Source organism: Glandiceps talaboti, chromosome 21, assembly GCF_964340395.1.
Source record: "Glandiceps talaboti chromosome 21, keGlaTala1.1, whole genome shotgun sequence".
Lineage (NCBI taxonomy): Eukaryota > Metazoa > Hemichordata > Enteropneusta > Spengelidae > Glandiceps > Glandiceps talaboti.
In genome coordinates this window covers 17,906,735-17,931,756 of record NC_135569.1, presented here as the reverse complement: position 1 = coordinate 17,931,756, position 25,022 = coordinate 17,906,735, and the positions used below count along the sequence as shown (strand labels likewise).

The following is a 25,022-nucleotide window of genomic DNA, read 5'->3' as shown; positions in this document are numbered from 1 at the left end:
ATGGCATATAAATCAACCAGCCATTGCCTACAATATACAACATGGCATATAAATCAACTTGTCATTGCCTACAATATACAACATGGCATATAAATCAACCTGTCATTGCCTACAATATACAACATGGCATATAAATCAACCAGCCATTGCCTACAATATACAACATGGCTTATAAATCAACCAACCATTGCCTACAATATACAACATGGCATATAAATCAACCTGTCATTGCCTACAATATACAACATGGCATATAAATCAACCTGCCATTGCCTACAATATACAACATTGCATATAAATCAACCAGCCATTGTCTACAATATACAACATGGCATATAAATCAACCTGTCATTGCCTACAATATACAACATGGCTTATAAATCAACCAACCATTGCCTACAATATACAACATGGCATATAAATCAACCAGCCATTGCCTACAATATACAACATGGCATATAAATCAACCAACCATTGCCTACAATATACAACATGGCATATAAATCAACCTGTCATTGCCTACAATATACAACATGGCATATAAATCAACCAGCCATTGTCTACAATATACAACATGGCATATAAATCAACCTGTCATTGCCTACAATATACAACATGGCTTATAAATCAACCAACCATTGCCTACAATATACAACATGGCATATAAATCAACCAGCCATTGCCTACAATATACAACATTGCATATAAATCAACCAACCATTGCCTACAATATACAACATGGCATATAAATCAACCAGCCATTGCCTACAATATACAACATTGCATATAAATCAACCAACCATTGCCTACAATATACAACATGGCATATAATTCAACCAGCCATTGCCTACAATATACAACATGGCATATAAATCAACCAGCCATTGCCTACAATATACAACATGGCATATAAATCAACCAGCCATTGCCTACAATATACAACATGGCATATAAATCAACCAGCCATTGCCTACAATATACAACATGGCATATAAATCAACCAGCCATTGCCTACAATATACAACATGGCATATAAATCAACCAGCCATTGCCTACAATATACAACATGGCATATAAATCAACCTGTCATTGCCTACAATATACAACATGGCATATAAATCAACCAGCCATTGCCTACAATATACAACATGGCATATAAATCAACCAACCATTGCCTACAATATACAACATGGCATATAAATCAACCAGCCATTGCCTACAATATACAACATGGCATATAAATCAACCAGCCATTGCCTACAATATACAACATGGCATATAAATCAACCAGCCATTGCCTACAATATACAACATGGCATATAAATCAACCAACCATTGCCTACAATATACAACATGGCTTATAAATCAACCAGCCATTGCCTACAATATACAACATGGCATATAAATCAACCTGTCATTGCCTACAATATACAACATACAACATATAAATCAACCAGCCATTGCCTACAATATACAACATGGCATATAAATCAACCAGCCATTGCCTACAATATACAACATGGCATATAAATCAACCAGCCATTGCCTACAATATACAACATGGCATATAAATCAACCAGCCATTGCCTACAATATACAACATGGCATATAAATCAACCAGCCATTGCCTACAATATACAACATGGCTTATAAATCAACCAGTCATTGCCTACAATATACAACATGGCTTATAAATCAACCAGCCATTGCCTACAATATACAACATGGCTTATAAATCAACCAGCCATTGCCTACAATATACAACATGGCATATAAATCAACCAGTCATTGCCTACAATATACAACATGGCATATAAATCAACCTGTCATTGCCTACAATATACAACATGGCAATCTGATGTAAATCAAACAATGGAATTGACATATTCTGATATAAATCAAACAATGGGATTGACATAATCTGATGTAAATCAAACAATAGAATTGACATAATCTGATATAAATCAAACAATAGAATTGACATAATCTGATGTAAATCAAACAATGGGATTGACATAATCTGATATAAATCAAACAATGGGATTGACATAATCTGATGTAAATCAAACAATGGGATTGACATATTCTGATATAAATCAAACAATGGGATTGACATAATCTGATATAAATCAAACAATAGAATTGACATAATCTGATATAAATCAAACAATGGGATTGACATAATCTGATATAAATCAAACAATGGGATTGACATAATCTGATATAAATCAAACAATAGAATTGACATAATCTGATATAAATCAAACAATGGGATTAACAGTAGTTGATGAAAATCAAACAATGGGATTGCTTACCTCTCTACCAGCACTGTGTGAATTATACTGTGGTGTTACATCTCTGTCATGACGTTTCCTATGAGGTGCTGGACTATTACTCTTAGCTTCAGAAATTATATAAAAGAAAAAATGGACAAAATCATACATCGGCATTGTCATAAGTACACTTAACTGTAATGACTTGTTCAATTACTTGTCTGTGAATATACATAATTAAGCTCCTCAGATGTTTAAAACCCCAGAATTTCCTACCCCAGCATACAATGATTGTTATATAGCCAGAAATCGTTACCCCGGTGTAGGTGTACAGTGGGTCTGTTCTCCTCCATTGTCTACATACCAAGAAATCCCTACCTCAGTACAGTGGGTCTGTTCATACTTGATTTCAATAACTTTTTTCTCTTATTTGTGGAAAGTCGTGCCATGCAGAGGTGATGAATGTGATGAAACTTTAATATTGGACATTCACTTACGCAGCTAGGATGAACTTAGCCTCACCCCTTCATCCTCATGTAACTTACTTCTTTTAGGAGATAATTGTTTTCTCCATTCACCCCAGTGATCGTACCCATGTAACTTACTTCTTTTAGGAGGTACATCACTGTTTTATCCATTCACCCCAATGATTGTACCCATGTAACTTACTTCTTTTAGGAGGTACATCACTGTTTTCTCCATTCTGTTTGAAATCTAATGGCAGTGAACTATGAGAAGCACCATGTTGAACAATATGAACATTCTCCTAAGAATCAAAATAGAAATTATCTTTCATCAGTATAAACATCTCACTGTAAGTGGTAATGGCAACAATTCCAATTACTTTACTCACAGTTCGTACACTTAAAGCAAAACAAAATTCCAGGATTTTCCAGGGTCAGTTTTCAGGGATATTCATATTTATTTTGGCCATTTTCTAGGGCTGTTGCACACCAAGGTATATTTTTGAATGACATCTAATTGTCTGATGTGGACGAGAAGATCTTAACAAGGGCTACCATAATATGTTACAAAACATTTTAAAGACACTTTAAGCAAGATGGTGGTTTCAAAACCACATTTGCACGCTATAAAGATTAACGGAAAAACCTCTGTCCTATCCCCTAAGTAGTCGTTTCATCAAGCTGGTACATTGATCGTGTAAGATTGAGTCACAGCATTCTAATTCAGACATATCCAGAAAAATAAATTAAAAACTAAAGTTTGTCCTCATTATTGTATGGTTTGATGTGACAAGATTTAGAGGTCACCAAAATAATTTTTGTCTTCAAAGTTTAAATATTCAGCTTCCCTAGGCCCTAGTATTGCCATGCGTGAGCTTGTAGTATGTCGACTTGTGTGCCAAACTTGCTTTTTCCAACCTTACTGATCACGCAATACTGCGCAAGGCATGTGTGATTGCTGTTGACGATAAACATCTACTTAATGCATATTTTGATATTCTCCCATCTGGGTGAAGATACTGTTATGATGTTATGCAAGGTGTTCAAACAAATATAACTCATATGTAAGGGTAAAACTTAAACTAGTCCGAAACATGTGAAGTCACAGTCAGGTACATTGGCATATAGTAATATATCATTTTCATTGGGACATATTCTTGTGGATTTCTGAGGTGTTATCAGTGTTATCAAAACTCTTATATACAAATGGTAAGTATTGACTTTGTTGACGGGGCAAACTCCACATTATAATAAGATATGTTTGATTTGAATTATTCAAAGTTGTTATTTATTAAAGTGCACAGTTGAGTAATAAATAAAATAATAATTGTTATATTTATATTCATATACAGAGCAATTACCAAGCTTACCAGTTGCTCATTATTATCATAGTTTTTCAGAGAGGAACCCCTCTTCTTAACAGTATGGATTCAAATTCGACATTAACCCCCACTAAGTTAGAGGGCCTTTTCTACTCGACATGTGTGTATATGTGTGTGTGTATATATGTGTGTGTACTTACCAGCAAGTCCCCACACTTGATCTTTACCAGTTTGTGACATTTCTTGTGGACTAATAATTTACACTCAATACATTTATAACCCTGTCTTCCTAAGCCCCATATTCTGTCCGAACAATAATGACATGTTGCTCTCTAGAAGTGAACAAAAAAAAATGTATCAATGATATTGTAGCACCAGTAACACTACTGAAGTTAGCCAGGTTAATATGTTAACTGGCAAAAAATGAGTTTATAATATTTTGGGTTAATTTGGCTGCCTATTAAAAGCTCTCCGACACATTTATTTTCATAATTATACCATTTTGAGGATGTTCACTAAACATTTATTAGGAGTTATTGTCACAAGTAAACACACATTGAATTAGAAGTAGATGAGACAGTGAAATTGAAATGCGACAATTCAATAATCAACAAGTCTTCGTCGAAGACATAGGCCCAACATTTCAACTTAGTAATTCACGCTATAACAAATATGGCCTCCAATCAGTCAGTAACAATAATAATAAACTTTATTAGTCAAAAATAGATTTAGAAATTTATTGACTGGTTGCCACAAGAGCAGTGCTCTAGTGTTGAAAAAGCAGGAGAAAACCAGAGTATCACGGGGAAAACCTACATTGTTCGACAGGATCAAACTGAGCATTACCCTTCTTACATAAAGACTAGGTTACATTTTAATCAAACTCAGCCAAACCTCAGCTGGTTAGAACCCAGATTATAGTTGTAATAGGTACACAAGCTAACAGCTCAGCTATCAACAACCCTATTATCATGAAACAAAGTGATGTGCGTATGGGAACTGCCGTAGCTGACATATGTGCCAGGTTTGGTTTAAATGGGCCAATGTTGTGCATGTGAACTATACTGACTGTTGGCCATTTGACCTTGAAGACTGATGTCAAGGTCTCATTAGAAAGTGCACAAAAGATAACATGGGCTCATACACTTAAATGAGGTCTCTATCTATTAAGATTTTGTGCGCAAAATGTGAATGTTTATGATAACTATGGTGATGTAAGTAAACAACTTCTATCGTTATTAGTTAAATATGGTGGTCATTTAGCAATTACTGCCAAGGTCATGAAAAAAGTGCTATGCATATGTACGTGGACTAGTGTTTCTGACTTTTGTGCTATGTTTGATTGAAACTGGAAATTGGCAGGTACATCTCAGGTGTACATGTACATACTAGGCAAATCAGAGTTTTTGACTATTTGACCAAAGATAGATATCAAGGTTAAAGGTCAAGGTCTCATTAGAAAGCCCATTATAGATAACATGGGTGTAACACTCAAATGAGGTCACAATCTATTAAGCTTCCGCAATTGGTGGGCAAAATGTGAAGTTTTATGACACTTTTATGCCTATTTGCATTTGAAATGAAGGTCATAGATAAAGGTAAAGGTATCATTAGAAAGCTTGCTATTGATAACATGGGTGTAGACACTTGAATAAAATTTATAATTATACTTGAAGTGTTAATCCTTGAAATGTGAATTTTTCCGCCAAAAATGGCCTCAATTTGACTGCGAAGGTCAGGAAACAAAGTGACATGCATATGTGGTGTACAGCTCTTGACATTTGTTGAAGGTTTGATTTAAATTGGGCAATTTGGCATATGCATGTTTGAGATACAGGTGGACACATACACATGCACTTACGAATGGATGGACACTGAAATATAGATGGAGCCGGTACGTCATCCATCGGAGCTAATAAGCAGAGTTTGACAATTCAGGATATCATTATCAATGTCAAAATGTTTGGATAGAAAGTGTATGAAAGTGCATTTTATTTTGTTAAATCAAGTTTTTATTAAACAGAGTGAATTTACAAAGTCTATCCTTGAATTCAAGTAACTGATACTGCATATTCTGTACATTTAGGGGCGAAATCAAAATAAACAAGTCACTGAGAATGACATAGTCCCCGCTATAATTGGGTTTTAAGGAATTATCACTACTCTGATCACGCAACAACATTTGTGAACCTAAAACAAACAGACTTAGATATGTTGTGTGTGCTTGTTGGACATGGAATATGCCTCCAACAATAAAGGATTGGTTGGGTATGGGGGATCATATCACGATGAAAATGGAGTCTGAGTTATGGCTTTGGACATGGAAAATTCACAAACAAAATGGCTGCCAGGCAGCCATATTGGATCGTATCACGATGAAAATGGATATGCACATGTATGTCATAGAACACTGTCCTAATACCAACTTTAAATGAGATCTGTTCAAGCATGTCTGAGTTATGGCTTTGGACATGAAAATTAACAAACAAAATGGCTGCCAGGCAGCCATATTGGATCGTATCACAAAGAAATTGGATATGCACATGTATGTCATAGAACACTGTCCTAATACCAACTTTGAATGAGATCTGTTCAAGCATGTCTGAGTTATGGCTTTGGACATGAAAATTCACAAACAAAATGGCTGCTAGGCGGCCATATTGGATCGTATCATGACAACAATGAATATGCACATGTATGTCATAGAACACTGTCCTAATACCAACTTTGAATGAGATCTGTTAAAGCATGTCTGAGTTATGGCTCTAGACAGGGAAAATTCGCAAACAAAATGGTTGCTAGGCGGCCATATTGGATCGTATCATAAAACAAATTGACGTGCATATGTATGCCATAGTATGTTGCCCCTGTACCAAGTTTGAAAAAAATCGGTCCAGGCATCTCCAAGAAACAGCTGCAGACGGACGGACGGACGCACGGACGGACGCACGGATGGACGCACAGACAGACGGAACCCAATCCATAAGTCCCCGTTGCGGACTTCGTCTGCGGGGACTAAAAACATCATAATTACGCGTCCTAACGAGTAGCTACCAGTAGTTATGTACTACGGTGAATATTCATAAGTCTCAACGCATATTCATGTACTTTAGGTTGTAGACAATAAAAAGTAAACACCTATTGTCCGTTATTCATGAGCCCAAACTACGATCATTTATGCGTAGTCTTCATTGTGAAAAAATCACGAAGCAAAAACATTTTCTTTCCTGTGCAAATCAGTTTCACGCTTACTTTTTTCAATGCTATTCATTAGATGCCTTCTATGGCATTCGTACAGTCGGCTAGTCAACTAAGTGTTTCAAATATATTCAGATGTTTACCTAATATGTCTAGCCTAAAAATACCTTGAAGAAGAATTTTTATTCAAAAAGTCGGATTTTACATCTATTTATTCAGACTGCCTCACAAGTTCCTTATGCATTTCTCGGCTAGTCAACAAACATGTCGACCATTTTCGCCTGGCTGGTAAACGGTGCATTGATCGTGTTAGATTCGAGTCGCAGGATTCGTCAGTCGAATTCGAACATTGTCCACAAAAACAAATTAAAAACTAAAGCTTATCTTGCATTAATAGTTTGATTTGACTGATTTAGAAGTCACCTAAAAACATTGTGTTTCTTCAAAATTTTGAGGAAAAACGTCATTTATATAACAAAATTTCGCGTTACGAATAACTGAATACATTCATCACTTGCGTCTCTATGCTGATCTACCGACGTCACGCCACGTGTTGCCGAACATTGCAATTTCTCAACTCAACCCCATCATTTAGGAATGTTACTGTACTGAGAAACATAAAAAATTAGTTGTTGTTTTAGAATATATAAAACATATCCTGTTTATCAACGATATAAAAATCAAAACTGCACTTCCGCAACCCGGAAATTCAACTGTATTTCTTGGCCCTACCATGGCCGCCAAGCGTGAGCTTGTAAGTTGAAGTTGTAGTGTTAGTTTATCGACCGTGCAAAAAAAAAAAAGTCTAACCGCGATTGATGCTTTGAAACTCACTTCAATTCACGATAATCTTCCTCAAAGATTTACTGTTAACCCGGGACTGTTACAATATTATGTTCATGCGTCCATCACAAATTTCAAATCAATGCAGTTTCTACATACCATTATGTACGTTGTAAAAGATTTACTGAATATTGCAACTTTGATTTCGTGCGTATCTAATTGCTTTTTTATGAATATCGCCCATGAACTTGCACTCATAAAACATGTACAGTACTAGTTTCATCAGCACAGTACTGGCTGGAGTACGTGGTTTTCTTTGATGATCGAAAATTATGACAAACTACGACCAACTACTACAGTGAACTACGATAGAAGCCGATGTCATCATTGGAAACACGGAAGGTGAGAATCACTATCTATTGTGTGTTGGCGATAAAAAATTACGTGTATCTATGCTCAAAGATGACATCTTTACGGAAAACAAAGAAAAGTGAACGAGGAGCTGCGAGGAGCTACTCGTGAGGACGCGTAATTACGGTGTGTTTGATTTTGATATCATCCCTTAACAATATTTCATTAAAAGCAATACTAAGACAGTTACAACTCACTCTGCTGAATCTCTTAGCGGCAAAGGTATGGCCATTAACTTTGTAAAGTTTTCTCCATCTCCTGGCTCCCCGTCTGTACATATTTCCTGCAAAAAGTACAAAATAATATAGAACTATTAAAGACATACCAACAACACTAGTAATTTTGCTAAGGCCTAACAAAAAAAAAATACTGCCAATGACGCACAACTGTACAGTTTTAAAAAAATGTTTATCCATATGCTAGTCCATGCTAACAATAGGTGTTCATTTGCTGAATGACTATCCAGTTGCCTAACACAGTGAGACAATGACATAATACAGTGAGACAATATCATAACACAGTGAGACAATATCATAACACAGTGAGACAATGACATAACACAGTGAGACAATATCATAACACAGTGAGACAATGACATAACACAGTGAGACAATGACATAACACAGTGAGACAATATCATAACAGTGAGACAATATCATAACACAGTGAGACAATATCATAACACAGTGAGACAATATCATAACACAGTGAGACAATGACGTAACACAGTGAGACAATGACATAACACAGTGAGACAATATCACAACACAGTGAGACAATATCACAACACAGTGAGACAATATCATAACACAGTGAGACAATATCATAACACAGTGAGACAATGACATAACACAGTGAGACAATATCATAACACAGTGAGACAATATCATAACACAGTGAGACAATATCATAACACAGTGAGACAATGACATAACACAGTGAGACAATATCATAACACAGTGAGACAATATCATAACACAGTGAGACAATGACATAACACAGTGAGACAATGACATAACACAGTGAGACAATGACATAACACAGTGAGACAATGACATAACACAGTGAGACAATATCATAACAGTGAGACAATATCATAACACAGTGAGACAATGACATAACACAGTGAGACAATGACATAACACAGTGAGACAATATCATAACAGTGAGACAATATTATAACACAGTGAGACAATATCATAACACAGTGAGACAATGACATAACACAGTGAGACAATGACATAACACAGTGAGACAATATCATAACACAGTGAGACAATATCATAACACAGTGAGACAATGACATAACACAGTGAGACAATATCACAACACAGTGAGACAATATCATAACACAGTGAGACAATATCATAACACAGTGAGACAATGACATAACATAGTGAGACAATATCATAACACAGTGAGACAATGACATAACATAGTGAGACAATATCATAACACAGTGAGACAATATCATAACACAGTGAGACAATATCATAACACAGTGAGACAATGACATAACACAGTGAGACAATATCACAACACAGTGAGACAATGACATAACACAGTGAGACAATATCATAACACAGTGAGACAATATCATAACACAGTGAGACAATATCACAACACAGTGAGACAATGACGTAACACAGTGAGACAATGACGTAACACAGTGAGACAATGACGTAACACAGTGAGACAATGACGTAACACAGTGAGACAATGACGTAACACAGTGAGACAATGACATAACAAAGTGAGACAATATCATAACACAGTGAGACAATGACGTAACACAGTGAGACAATATCATAACATAGTGAGACAATATCATAACACAGTGAGACAATGACGTAACACAGTGAGACAATGACATAACACAGTGAGACAATGACATAACACAGTGAGACAATGACATAACACAGTGAGACAATATCATAACACAGTGAGACAATATCATAACACAGTGAGACAATGACATAACACAGTGAGACAATATCATAACACAGTGAGACAATATCATAACACAGTGAGACAATGACATAACACAGTGAGACAATGACATAACACAGTGAGACAATGACGTAACACAGTGAGACAATATCATAACACAGTGAGACAATATCATAACACAGTGAGACAATGACATAACACAGTGAGACAATATCATAACACAGTGAGACAATATCATAACACAGTGAGACAATATCATAACACAGTGAGACAATATCATAACACAGTGAGACAATATCATAACACAGTGAGACAATGACATAACACAGTGAGACAATATCATAACACAGTGAGACAATATCATAACACAGTGAGACAATATCATAACACAGTGAGACAATATCATAACACAGTGAGACAATATCATAACACAGTGAGACAATGACATAACACAGTGAGACAATGACATAACACAGTGAGACAATATCATAACACAGTGAGACAATATCATAACACAGTGAGACAATATCATAACACAGTGAGACAATGACGTAACACAGTGAGACAATGACATAACACAGTGAGACAATATCATAACACAGTGAGACAATGACGTAACACAGTGAGACAATGACATAACACAGTGAGACAATATCATAACACAGTGAGACAATATCATAACACAGTGAGACAATATCACAACACAGTGAGACAATATCATAACACAGTGAGACAATATCATAACACAGTGAGACAATGACATAACACAGTGAGACAATGACATAACACAGTGAGACAATGACATAACACAGTGAGACAATATCATAACACAGTGAGACAATATCATAACACAGTGAGACAATGACATAACACAGTGAGACAATGACATAACACAGTGAGACAATATCATAACACAGTGAGACAATATCATAACACAGTGAGACAATGACATAACACAGTGAGACAATATCATAACACAGTGAGACAATATCATAACACAGTGAGACAATATCATAACACAGTGAGACAATGACATAACACAGTGAGACAATGACATAACACAGTGAGACAATATCATAACACAGTGAGACAATATCATAACACAGTGAGACAATGACATAACACAGTGAGACAATATCATAACATAGTGAGACAATGACGTAACACAGTGAGACAATATCATAACACAGTGAGACAATGACGTAACACAGTGAGACAATGACATAACACAGTGAGACAATATCATAACATAGTGAGACAATGACATAACACAGTGAGACAATATCATAACATAGTGAGACAATATCATAACACAGTGAGACAATATCATAACACAGTGAGACAATGACATAACACAGTGAGACAATGACATAACACAGTGAGACAATGACATACATGTAACATAGTGAGACAATGACATAACATAGTGAAATGATAAGTCACTGGTATAACAGAGTTGGAAATACATGTACACCGCAAGATTAACAGAATTTCACCACACTTCAGATAAATTTGACCACATAGAGATTGTATGATAAACTTACGATCTTCTCCAGTACATGGTAGCCCAGGTCTTTCTGGAACATTTGGAAAAACTGTAACAAGGAGAGAGAGAAAGACAAATAAGAAAATGTACATGTAGTCAATAGCCAACTGCCTAAATTTGCAATTTTTGACCAAATATACTTTTACCCTGAAGGTCAGGTTCAAATACAACAATACTAGCAGAAAGATCATGTCTGATTGTGTTGGGACAGACATTGAAGTGCCTGTATCTTTTTTGTTCTTGAGCTATTGTACAAATGGTGGATTCTTCCACCAAATATGGCCACCATTCTAAGTACACAAATCAGCAGCAACACGATGCAAGTCCCTTATTTTGAATCATCATTGTGCAAGATTTGAAATTGATCATTTGAAATTATTAATTATGAAAATTAGCATTAATTATGCAAGCCACTCCTACCAAAAACTATCAGTACAGTGACAACAATGCACTCATGCCTTTCATTATAAAGTGCAGCCATTCTACATTACATTTTAATTACAAAACGTAGCTAAATATGCAAATGAACAATTAATTTACTCGATACCATCACATCTTTGCTCGGTCAATATCTTTAGCAAGTTTCATCAAATTTCATGCAGTCTTTCTTGTCAGGCCCTAATTGTCAAAGTTTGTTAATTATGCAAATGAGCAATTAATTGACAGCATTAAATTTCATTAAGAACTACATGTATCATATCTCTCTATGATCAATATCTGTTGCAAGTTTCATCAAATTTGGTACAGTCTTTCATGGTATAGGCCCCAATTATCAAATTTCGGTAATTATACTAATGAGCAATTAATTGACACCACTAAATTTCATTAAGAACTATCAATCATATCTCTGTATGATCAATATCTGTTGCAAGTTTCATCAAATATGATATAGCCCTTCTGGATGCATAACCTGAGTTTAATACAAACATTCATTAATTATGCAAATTAGCCCTTAATTAACTTCACACAAGTTTAATAATGACTTTTAATGCTTTTTGAATCTTGTATTATCCATAGATGTAGCAAATTCCATTGAATTTGGTGCAGCCGTTTTGCCTGTATAGCCCCATTTATAAATCATTAATTATGCAAGCCACCCCACCAAAACCTAATCAGTGCTAAGTTCCAGCCTGACAATGCCACATAGTAAATTGCAGAACATTTGCTTCAATACTTTTTGAGATATCAGTGGAACAAAATTTCTGCACAGACATCACCACGACATCAGCTCCCATACAGGAGCTAAAAATTGTTTTAAAAACAAGAACAATAGCAATAAAAAAACAAGCTGATATTCATTTGTTCAAAGATAAAATTTACGAATCTATATCTCTCTAATTTTTGAACATGACTGCATTGGTTATCATAGGTTAATTGGTACATAAGACCATGCTTACTTTAAAATGGCAAACTCTATATGAAGTGAATGGCTGTACCACAGGTACATGCTATAACAGCCAACTGTACAAAAAAATTGGGCAAGTAGAAATTGTCGTTGTGCATGTAATTTTAAAAGTACCTTCCCAAATGGGCAGGTGGGTTAAAAAATTAATTTCCAGGCCTGATTACCCAGAAATAAGTAAATGTAGAATTAAAATGAGAAGGAAAGATACATATAAACTGCTCAGGGAAATATTGTATGATATCGAAATTTCACAAAATGCATGAATGAAACACTCTTTGATATCATACACAACATGTACATGTATGAAAAATTGCGCCAATAGCATTGTAGCACAACTATCGGTATGGCTGTTGCTATGGGCATGGTCTTGTTGCTAGGCATAAATGCATACTACTTTTGAATACCAACCCCTGTTGTTATCTTTGTAATATGCATCACCATGTCACTGTTGCTGAGGGCGTGGTCATGGTTGTTAGGGCCAGTAGTGTCAAAATATTTTGAATAACTGCAGAACATATGTAACACCTCCAGAAACATCCCCACCAAGTTTTAGCTCCATTCACAAGACTGTCATGATATGGTGTGGTGTAGAAGTGGTAATACTACATGGCTGTCATGATATGGTGTGGTATAGAAGTGGTGATAGTACATGGCTGTCATGATATGGTGTGGTATAGAAGTGGTAATAGTACATGGCTGTCATGATATGGTGTGGTATAGAAGTGGTGATAGTACATGGCTGTCATGATATGGTGTGGTATAGAAGTGGTGATAGTACATGGCTGTCATGATATGGTGTGGTATAGAAGTGATGATAGTACATGGCTGTCATGATATGGTGTGGTATAGAAGTGGTGATAGTACATGGCTGTCATGATATGGTGTGGTATAGAAGTGGTGATAGTACATGGCTGTCATGATATGGTGTGGTATAGAAGTGGTAATACTACATGGCTGTCATGATATGGTGTGGTATAGAAGTGGTAATACTACATGGCTGTCATGATATGGTGTGGTATAGAAGTGGTAATACTACATGGCTGTCATGATATGGTGTGGTATAGAAGTGGTAATACTACATGGCTGTCATGATATGGTGTGGTATAGAAGTGGTAATACTACATGGCTGTCATGATATGGTGTGGTATAGAAGTGGTAATACTACATGGCTGTCATGATATGGTGTGGTATAGAAGTAGTGATACTACATGGCTGTCATGATATGGTGTGGTATAGAAGTGGTAATACTACATGGCTGTCATGATATGGTGTGGTATAGAAGTGGTGATACTACATGGCTGTCATGATATGGTGTGGTATAGAAGTGGTGATACTACATGGCTGTCATGATATGGTGTGGTATAGAAGTGGTGATAGTACATGGCTGTCATGATATGGTGTGGTATAGAAGTGGTAATACTACATGGCTGTCATGATATGGTGTGGTATAGAAGTGGTAATACTACACGGCTGTCATGATATGGTGTGGTGTAGAAGTGGTAATACTACATGGCTGTCATGATATGGTGTGGTATAGAAGTGGTAATACTACATGGCTGTCATGATATGGTGTGGTGTAGAAGTGGTGATAGTACATGGCTGTCATGATATGGTGTGGTATAGAAGTGGTAATACTACATGGCTGTCATGATATGGTGTGGTATAGAAGTGGTAATACTACATGGCTGTCATGATATGGTGTGGTATAGAAGTGGTAATACTACATGGCTGTCATGATATGGTGTGGTATAGAAGTGGTGATAGTACATGGCTGTCATGATATGGTGTGGTATAGAAGTGGTAATACTACATGGCTGTCATGATATGGTGTGGTATAGAAGTGGTAACACTACATGGCTGTCATGATATGGTGTGGTATAGAAGTAGTGATACTACATGGCTGTCATGATATGGTGTGGTATAGAAGTAGTGATAGTACATGGCTGTCATGATATGGTGTGGTATAGAAGTAGTGATACTACATGGCTGTCATGATATGGTGTGGTATAGAAGTGGTGATAGTACATGGCTGTCATGATATGGTGTGGTATAGAAGTGGTAATAGTACATGGCTGTCATGATATGGTGTGGTATAGAAGTGGTAATACTACATGGCTGTCATGATATGGTGTGGTATAGAAGTGGTAATACTACATGGCTGTCATGATATGGTGTGGTATAGAAGTAGTGATACTACATGGCTGTCATGATATGGTGTGGTATAGAAGTAGTGATACTACATGGCTGTCATGATATGGTGTGGTATAGAAGTGGTAATACTACATGGCTGTCATGATATGGTGTGGTATAGAAGTGGTGATAGTACATGGCTGTCATGATATGGTGTGGTATAGAAGTGGTAATACTACATGGCTGTCATGATATGGTGTGGTATAGAAGTGGTGATAGTACATGGCTGTCATGATATGGTGTGGTATAGAAGTGGTAATAGTACATGGCTGTCATGAAATCTGAGGTAGTAAGAATATGATTTCACATACCTGTGACATACTAGTGACAAACAGCCAACTATCAGGATGACAACACCTGACAATGCTCAGGTACTGAATGACACAAGAAAGGACTGCCAGCATGCCCGGCAATAAATGACAACACTTTCCATTTCAAGCAATGTTGAATTTGAGGCTAATCATTGTCAGGTCGGAAGTTGGTCACTTAAAAAATAAATTTATCAGTATACAACCACACCCATGGGATAACTACAGGCAAGTCGGCCTTATCAATATACACTACATTAAGTACTTACTAATAACATTACAGCAGAGGCCCTACCAAAGGAATTTACAAATCTACAATCACATTTGACCATTTTCAATAGAAATATGATGAAAAACATGCTAATAGTACTAATATTTATAAAGTCAACCTTTATATAAATATTACATGTCTATATATACATATATAGAGAGAATTAGCCAAAAGTCATGATTTTGAAACTTTGAATAAAACACTTAAATTCGAAAATGTCAAACAAATGTGACCTCATTTTTATTACAATGAATTTCCACTCACTGCTTACAGTCACCAATAAATTGTCCATATACAAATGTACAAAAATGTACACTGCTAGCTAATAATGGTCAGTATCGAGTGAAATGTTAAAAAAAATACAGACCATTGATAATCTACTAATTCAATTGGTTAGTATAACATTTAACATAAATAATATCTCAGCTATTGCAATTCGAGCTATGCTTTGATAATAAACCACAAATCTAATCCATTATTTCCAAAATTTATAAAGGAAATCTGTGCAAGAATAAAAGATACTGAACAAGTCTTCATAGAAGACATAGCTCCCTAAATGTGACTGAATGGAGACATGATTTAAAAGAAATAGTGTCTGTGATAATGCAGGCAATTGCTGAATTTCAGTACCTGAACCTGAAGATCCAGGTCTAGGTCAAAGGTCAATGTCTAAAAAGAAAGTTTAAACCTGGCAATGTAGTGGTAGGCACTTCCATGTATTTGCGTTTTTGAGTTAATTGGTAAATCATGATTATTCACTTCAACTTTTGCTGTCATTGAGTAAAAATAGCATTAATGGCATTGTAGCACAACTGTACAGTTTTCAAAAATGCGTATCTATGCTAGGTATAGGAGTTCATTTGCTGAATGACTATCCAGTTGCCTATCCAACCCTGTTGTTGTCTTGGCAAAATACACAATCATATGCTATCATTTGGTTGTTGCTTTGAACAATTTCCCAATTAGACACCAACAGTAATCTCCCCACCAAATACAAAGGCAATCAGGCTGGCAGTTTTTGAGTTTAAGTCATCCACACTCACACCCACCCATCCCCCCACCCACCCCACACACACACACACACACATACATATACAAAGACAGCCAGATGGACAGACACTGCATCATGCCTAAAGCACTACTGAACCTTAACAGATCAGTTGTGCTAAAAAGTTATATGAGCACCAAAAGTAATGCATGTACATGTATATGTTTATCTGGTTCTGCATTATCTATAGACATGATCTAAACAACATTAGCCACACATAATTGCTACAAAGTGTCAACTTCAATCATAGACTCTATCCATAGACCATCAAAATTAAGCTAGTGCTTGCATACATGCATCGCAGACCAGTTATGCAGTAATGTATTAAATATTGTGATTCGTTACTATGGCTTATATTCGTAAATAGTGCCAATGGCATTATAGCACAACTGTATTTGGCTGTTGCTATGGACATGATCTTGTTGCTAGAGATATTTGCATACATTTTTGGAATCTTTATTAACTTGTCTATCTTTCCCACTTTTCATCTTTGCAATATACACTATGATTTGGCTGTTGCTGTGGGTGTTGTCTTGCTGCTAGCAAAATTCCAAAGTAGACACCAAAAGCGATGCCCCACCAAATATCAGGGTAAATGGTCTAGCGATTTTGTGAGTTTAAGTCGTACATACACACATTTCGCTATTGCTATGATCATGGTCCTGTTGCTAGGCATATTTAAATATTTTGAATCTTTCACTTACCTATTCATCCCTGTTGTTCTCTTTGTAATATGCATAATCATTTTGCTGTTGCTAAGGACATAGTCACGGTTGCTAGGGGACATTATGTCAAAATGTTTTCAATAATAACCGCAGAATAATAACTGCAGAATAATACCTCCAGAATCATCCCTACCAAGTTTCAACCCATTCACCATGCAGTTTCAAGATACAAGTTTTTGACCAAATTTAGATTTTTTGACCTAATTTGCATAGCACTGATGGTTTCACCATGTCATGAATAATTCATCCTTAAGATGTTCCCACCAAATTTCAACCTAATCTGCTCAGTAGATTTGGAATTATAGATTTTTGACCAAAAAGACACATTTGCAGTTTCAAGATACAAGTTTTTGACCAAATTTAGATTGTTAGACCTAATTTGCATAGCACTGATGGTTTCACCATGTCATGAATAATTCTTAATCTAAACATCCTTAAGATGTTCCCACCAAATTTCAACCTAATCTGCTCAGTAGATTTGGAATTATAGATTTTTGACCAAAAAGACACATTTTACCCCTAATTTGTATATCACTGATGAGATCATGTTCAACAAATTCTTAGCGGTACGGTCATTTTGATTTGAACAATTTCCGAACTAGACACCCAAGGTAATATATCCATCAAATATCATCATGGCAATCAGTCCGGTAGTTTTTTACTTTAAGTTGTTTACACACACACACACGCACACACACACACACACACGCACGCACGCACGCACGCACGCACGCACGCACGCACGCACGCACGCACGCACGCACACACACACACACACACACACACACACACACACACACACACACACACACACACTTTGCCATGCCTATAGCACTAATGAACTTTTATACTTCAGTTGTGCTAATAAAATCATCCTAATTCACATTCTCATTCTTGTGTTGTCAACTGTGTTATACCAAATCAAAATGGAAAAAATAAAGCTTCCTTCAAAAATTAAAATTCTGAAGAGGTATGACTTGCCCTGACTGATTATGAATCATAAGAGAGTAGTCATTTTAATAGATTGACATAGAGTAGTGGTTTGATGCTAATCCTATCTAAACTGTGCTGCTCAACTCCCTTGGGTAAAACCACAATCTCTAGATATAAACTGTGCTGCTCAACTCCCTTGAGTAAAACCACAATCCCTAGATATAATATTCATCATGGCCATCCTGTAATGATGTTACTTATGTAGAGCAAGTATTTGATATAATATTCATTATAACATGAGCCAAGTTGACCAAAAACTATGGAATTTAAACTGGGGACATTCTACATTACAACAAATGTGCATCTATGTCACACACACACACAGTGTTCAGTTTTGCTGAAAGTTTCCTGGGATGATGCCCTTGGTGATATGCAAATTAGGGCAAAATGTGAAGTTTAGCCAAATGTATCAAGAACTACCACATGTAGGTGGATGGGGCTGGAATTTGGTGGGGATGTTCTAAAGTATTATTCTGCAGATATTCTTCAAGATACTGACAAACATGGCCCTCGCAACAATAACCATGCCCCTTAGCACAGCCAGACATCAGTATATTTTGTAAACATAACAATATGGATGGACAGGCAAGTGAATGAACATTCAAAAACTGAACACATATATGCCTAGCAACAAGACCATGCCCATAGCAACAACCAAATGATGGTGTCTGCAGTAAAATACCAATAGAGGAGAGGCAGGTAAATGAATGTTATGAATTGAACACATACACATGTAAATGTATATGTCAGGCAAAAGACCACACGACAATGCTACAATGCCATTGGTATTTATTATATTATTAAGACTAAATTGTGATCCAGTGGAAAGAGGCACAAACATTCCTTATTTGGTCAATCTGTTCAGTACATGTCCATGTATGTGTTTGAATGCACTTTTGCATACATTTTACATAATTAAGTATAACTTTATAGATGACTGACTTTATGTACTAGTCAAGGTTTTATTGACATTTTGTACTGTGCTTGTCAATTTGGTGTCAAGTTACTGGTAGTGACTCATGCTACATGTATGGTTTAATACTCAGCTCAAACTGACTCATCTATCATACATGTATGTATCTGTGATCTACAAGACTAGTACAAAATATATTTTTATCCTAGTTGTAAACAACGTAGTCTGTGACAAGGTGTCACTTTAAACAACGTAATCTGTGTGAAATCATAGAGTAAGTTAAATACACATTGATGCAGTGTATAATAGATTGTCAGAGTAGATGATATTGATACAGTGCACAATAGACTATCAGAGTAGATGCTATTGATACAGTGTATAATAGACTGTCAGAGTAGATGATAATGATAGTGTATAATAGACTGTCAGAGTAGATGATATTGATACAGTGTATAATAGACTGTCAGAGTAGATGATATTGATACAGTGCACAATAGACTGTCAGAGTAGATGATATTGATAGTGTATAATAGACTGTCAGAGTAGATGATATTGATACAGTGTATAATAGACTGTCAGAGTAGATGATATTGATATGATGTATAATAGACTGTCAGAGTAGATGATATTGATAGTGTATAATAGCCTGTCAGAGTAGATGATATTGATAGTGTATAATAGACTGTCAGAGTAGATGATATTGATGCAATGTATAATAGACTGTCAGAGTAGATGATATTGATGCAATGTATAATAGACTGTCAGAGTAGATGATATTGATAGTGTATAATAGACTGTCAGAGTAGATGATATTGATACAGTGTATAATAGACTGTCAGAGTAGATGATATTGATACAGTGCACAATAGACTATCAGAGTAGATGATATTGATAGTGTATAATAGACTGTCAGAGTAGATGATATTGATACAGTGTATAATAGACTGTCAGAGTAGATGATATTGATATGATGTATAATAGACTGTCAGAGTAGATGATATTGATAGTGTATAATAGATTGTCAGAGTAGATGATATTGATGTAGTGTATAATAGACTGTCAGAGTAGATGATATTGATAGTGTATAATAGACTGTCAGAGTAGATGATATTGATACAGTGTATAATAGACTGTCAGAGTAGATGATATTGATACAGTGTATAATAGACTGTCAGAGTAGATGATATTGATAGTGTATAATAGACTCAGAGTAGATGATATTGATACAGTGTATAATAGACTGTCAGAGTAGATGGTATTGATGCAATGTATAATAGACTGTCAGAGTAGATGATATTGATACAGTGTATAATAGACTGTCAGAGTAGATGATATTGATACAGTGTATAATAGACTGTCAGAGTAGATGATATTGATAGTGTATAATAGACTGTCAGAGTAGATGATATTGATACAGTGTATAATAGACTGTCAGAGTAGATGATATTGATACAGTGTATAATAGACTCAGAGTAGATGATATTGATACAGTGTATAATAGACTAAGTAGATGATATTGATAGTGTATAATAGACTGTGAGAGTAGATGATATTGATAGTGTATAATAGACTGTGAGAGTAGATGATATTGATACAGTGTATAATAGACTGTCAGAGTAGATGATATTGATAGTGTATAATAGACTGTCAGAGTAGATGATATTGATACAGTGTATAATAGACTGTCAGAGTAGATGATATTGATAGTGTATAATAGACTGTCAGAGTAGATGATATTGATAGTGTATAATAGACTGTCAGAGTAGATGATATTGATGTAGTGTATAATAGATTGTCAGAGTAGATGATATTGATACAGTGTATAATAGACTCAGAGTAGATGATATTGATAGTGTATAATAGACTGTCAGAGTAGATGATATTGATACAGTGTATAATAGACTGTCAGAGTAGATGATATTGATACAGTGTATAATAGCCTGTCAGAGTAGATGATATTGATACAGTGTATAATAGACTCAGAGTAGATGATATTGATAGTGTATAATAGACTGTCAGAGTAGATGATATTGATACAGTGTATAATAGACTCAGAGTAGATGATATTGATACAGTGTATAATAGACTGTCAGAGTAGATGATATTGATACAGTGTATAATAGACTGTCAGAGTAGATGATATTGATAGTGTATAATAGACTGTCAGAGTAGATGATATTGATGCAGTGTATAATAGACTGTCAGAGTAGATGATATTGATACAGTGTATAATAGACTGTCAGAGTAGATGATATTGATACAGTGTATAATAGACTGTCAGAGTAGATGATATTGATAGTGTATAATAGACTGTCAGAGTAGATGATATTGATACAGTGTATAATAGACTGTCAGAGTAGATGATATTGATGCAATGTATAATAGACTCAGAGTAGATGATATTGATACAGTGTATAATAGATTGTCAGAGTAGATGATATTGATACAGTGCACAATAGACTATCAGAGTAGATGATATTGATGCAGTGTGACTATAAGTTACATGCAGTCATACCACTTTTGAGTCAAAGTTAATAGTTTTATTAATTCACACACTGTATTCTCAAATTGAACCTCTCTATGGTGTGATATGAATGTATCACAGGTGACTAAATCTCAGGGTACACATTTCATTTCCCTTATAGTCTAATGGATAGCTAGAATGGAGACTAAATTATAAGACAGTGTACTATTAGAATGGAGGCTAAATTATAAGACAGTGTACTATTAGAATGGAGACTAAATTATAAGACAGTGTACTATTAGAATGGAGACTAAATTATAAGACAGTGTACTATTAGAATGGAGACTAAATTATAAGACAGTGTACTATTAGAATGGAGACTAAATTATAAGACAGTGTACTATTAGAATGGAGACTAAATTATAAGACAGTGTACTATTAGAATGGAGACTAAATTATAAGACAGTGTACTATTAGAATGGAGACTAAATTATAAGACAGTGTACTATTAGAATGGAGGCTAAATTATAAGACAGTGTACTATTAGAATGGAGACTAAATTATAAGACAGTGTACTATTAGAATGGAGACTAAATTATAAGACAGTGTACTATTAGAATGGAGACTAAATTATAAGACAGTGTACTATTAGAATGGAGACTAAATTATAAGACAGTGTACTATTAGAATGGAGACTAAATTATAAGACAGTGTACTATTAGAATGGAGGCTAAATTATAAGACAGTGTACTATTAGAATGGAGGCTAAATTATAAGACAGTGTACTATTAGAATGGAGACTAAATTATAAGACAGTGTACTATTAGAATGGAGACTAAATTATAAGACAGTGTACTATTAGAATGGAGACTAAATTATAAGACAGTGTACTATTAGAATGGAGACTAAATTATAAGACAGTGTACTATTAGAATGGAGACTAAATTATAAGACAGTGTACTATTAGAATGGAGACTAAATTATAAGACAGTGTACTATTAGAATGGAGACTAAATTATAAGACAGTGTACTATTAGAATGGTGGCTAAATTATAAGACAGTGTACTATTAGAATGGAGACTAAATTATAAGACAGTGTACTATTAGAATGGTGGCTAAATTATAAGACAGTGTACTATAAGAATGGAGACTGAATTATAAGACAGTGTACTATTAGAATGGAGACTAAATTATAAGACAGTGTACTATTAGAATGGAGACTAAATTATAAGACAGTGTACTATTAGAATGGAGACTAAATTATAAGACAGTGTACTATTAGAATGGAGGCTAAATTATAAGACAGTGTACTATTAGAATGGAGACTAAATTATAAGACAGTGTACTATTAGAATGGAGACTAAATTATAAGACAGTGTACTATTAGAATGGAGACTAAATTATAAGACAGTGTACTATTAGAATGGAGACTAAATTATAAGACAGTGTACTATTAGAATGGAGACTGCATATCATAACACTGAATACACATTGGAATTTGGTCAGGCTTACATTTCAAGTAATCCTAAAAATAGTGGAGATACAGAATTCTATCAGACATATTATTTACATCTTTCCACGTTACATGCTCCTATACAGCACACTCCCTTCATCCCCATTTGTACAATGTATATTGGAACAGTGTTTGACCTGCATAGGGTTATAGGAGTGGGCAATTGGAATAGTGTTTGACCTGCATAGGGTTATAAGAGTTGCCAATTAGATAGCATACTGGCACTAGTCTAACTTAAAATGATAAGACTATATGTGAAAAGTACACTGTGCTTGTGGAGAGATAACAAGGATACAGTCTATACATGTATTGTAGTTCTTGCTCTCTGGAAATGACAACTTGATATATGATCACAACATGGTTAAAGGACTGTCTGTGACAGGATGACCTGGTGTTAACACAATCTAATAACTTACTTGTTGTAGTTGTAACAAGGCTCTTCCATCCAAGTCTCTTAGGTGACATTGCCACATGGCAGTGTAATAACATTCCGTGTTGTGCCACACTGTTTACATTTACCAGGCTAAGCCCCGGTCTCCTCAACATACATGTACAGTTTAAAACAAATCACTTCGTAACTACACTACTTTCTCTGCCTGTCCTTTTCATAGCCAACAGACTGCCTAAATACTTTGAGGTCACTGTGTGATTTGTCATGGAAGTCAGATAGTAGTTACTACTCAGTACACATTTCAGAGGCAAGACGGAAATACACAAAATAGTTCATGGGATGTCATCTAATGATAGTTGGACACAATATTCTGTAGTGTGATGTCATCTGTTTATCACAGCTATCAGATTGCTACTTGCCATTCTTGCCCACACGGGAAGCTGGTAGGGAGGCAAAGTTATGCATATGGCTGGCTGACATGACCGATATAAATATAGCTGCAATGTAATGGTTCCATAATGAACTGCCTTCACATATAATACTATACTACAAAAATGTACCATATATCAGAGTACATGTATGTACAGAAATCTGACACTTCACTTTCAGTTCCTTCCCAAGTCTTTGTCGCAAACATACACCCAAACATTTCAACTTAATAATTCATATTATAAATTATTTATGACAAATATTTGATACCTGAAATCAGCTACTGTATGCTGGAGAAATAACATTATGGATGGATGGATGGATGGACCTCCATTGCATAGTAATAGTTCCAGCTGAGGAGAGGAGGGGCGGGGGGTGGGTTGGGTGGGGTGTGGGGGGGTGGTCATTTCCATGACGACAATATT

The 25,022-nt window shown here is 35.5% G+C and overlaps 1 protein-coding gene across 1 annotated transcript in view; it reads right to left on the bottom strand.

Annotated features, from left to right (window-relative positions):
* The window catches only part of LOC144451138 (protein kinase C iota type-like), a 92,356-nt gene that overhangs the window by 30,273 nt on the left and 37,061 nt on the right, over nucleotides 1-25,022 (bottom strand). Inside the window, exons 5-9 of the mRNA XM_078141915.1 lie at nucleotides 11,946-11,996; nucleotides 8,649-8,734; nucleotides 4,260-4,391; nucleotides 2,943-3,039; nucleotides 2,316-2,401 (exon numbers count right to left, since the gene is read on the bottom strand). Of these exons, the coding sequence (XP_077998041.1) occupies nucleotides 2,316-2,401; nucleotides 2,943-3,039; nucleotides 4,260-4,391; nucleotides 8,649-8,734; nucleotides 11,946-11,996 (452 nt within the window). The remainder of the gene's footprint in view (nucleotides 1-2,315; nucleotides 2,402-2,942; nucleotides 3,040-4,259; nucleotides 4,392-8,648; nucleotides 8,735-11,945; nucleotides 11,997-25,022) is intronic.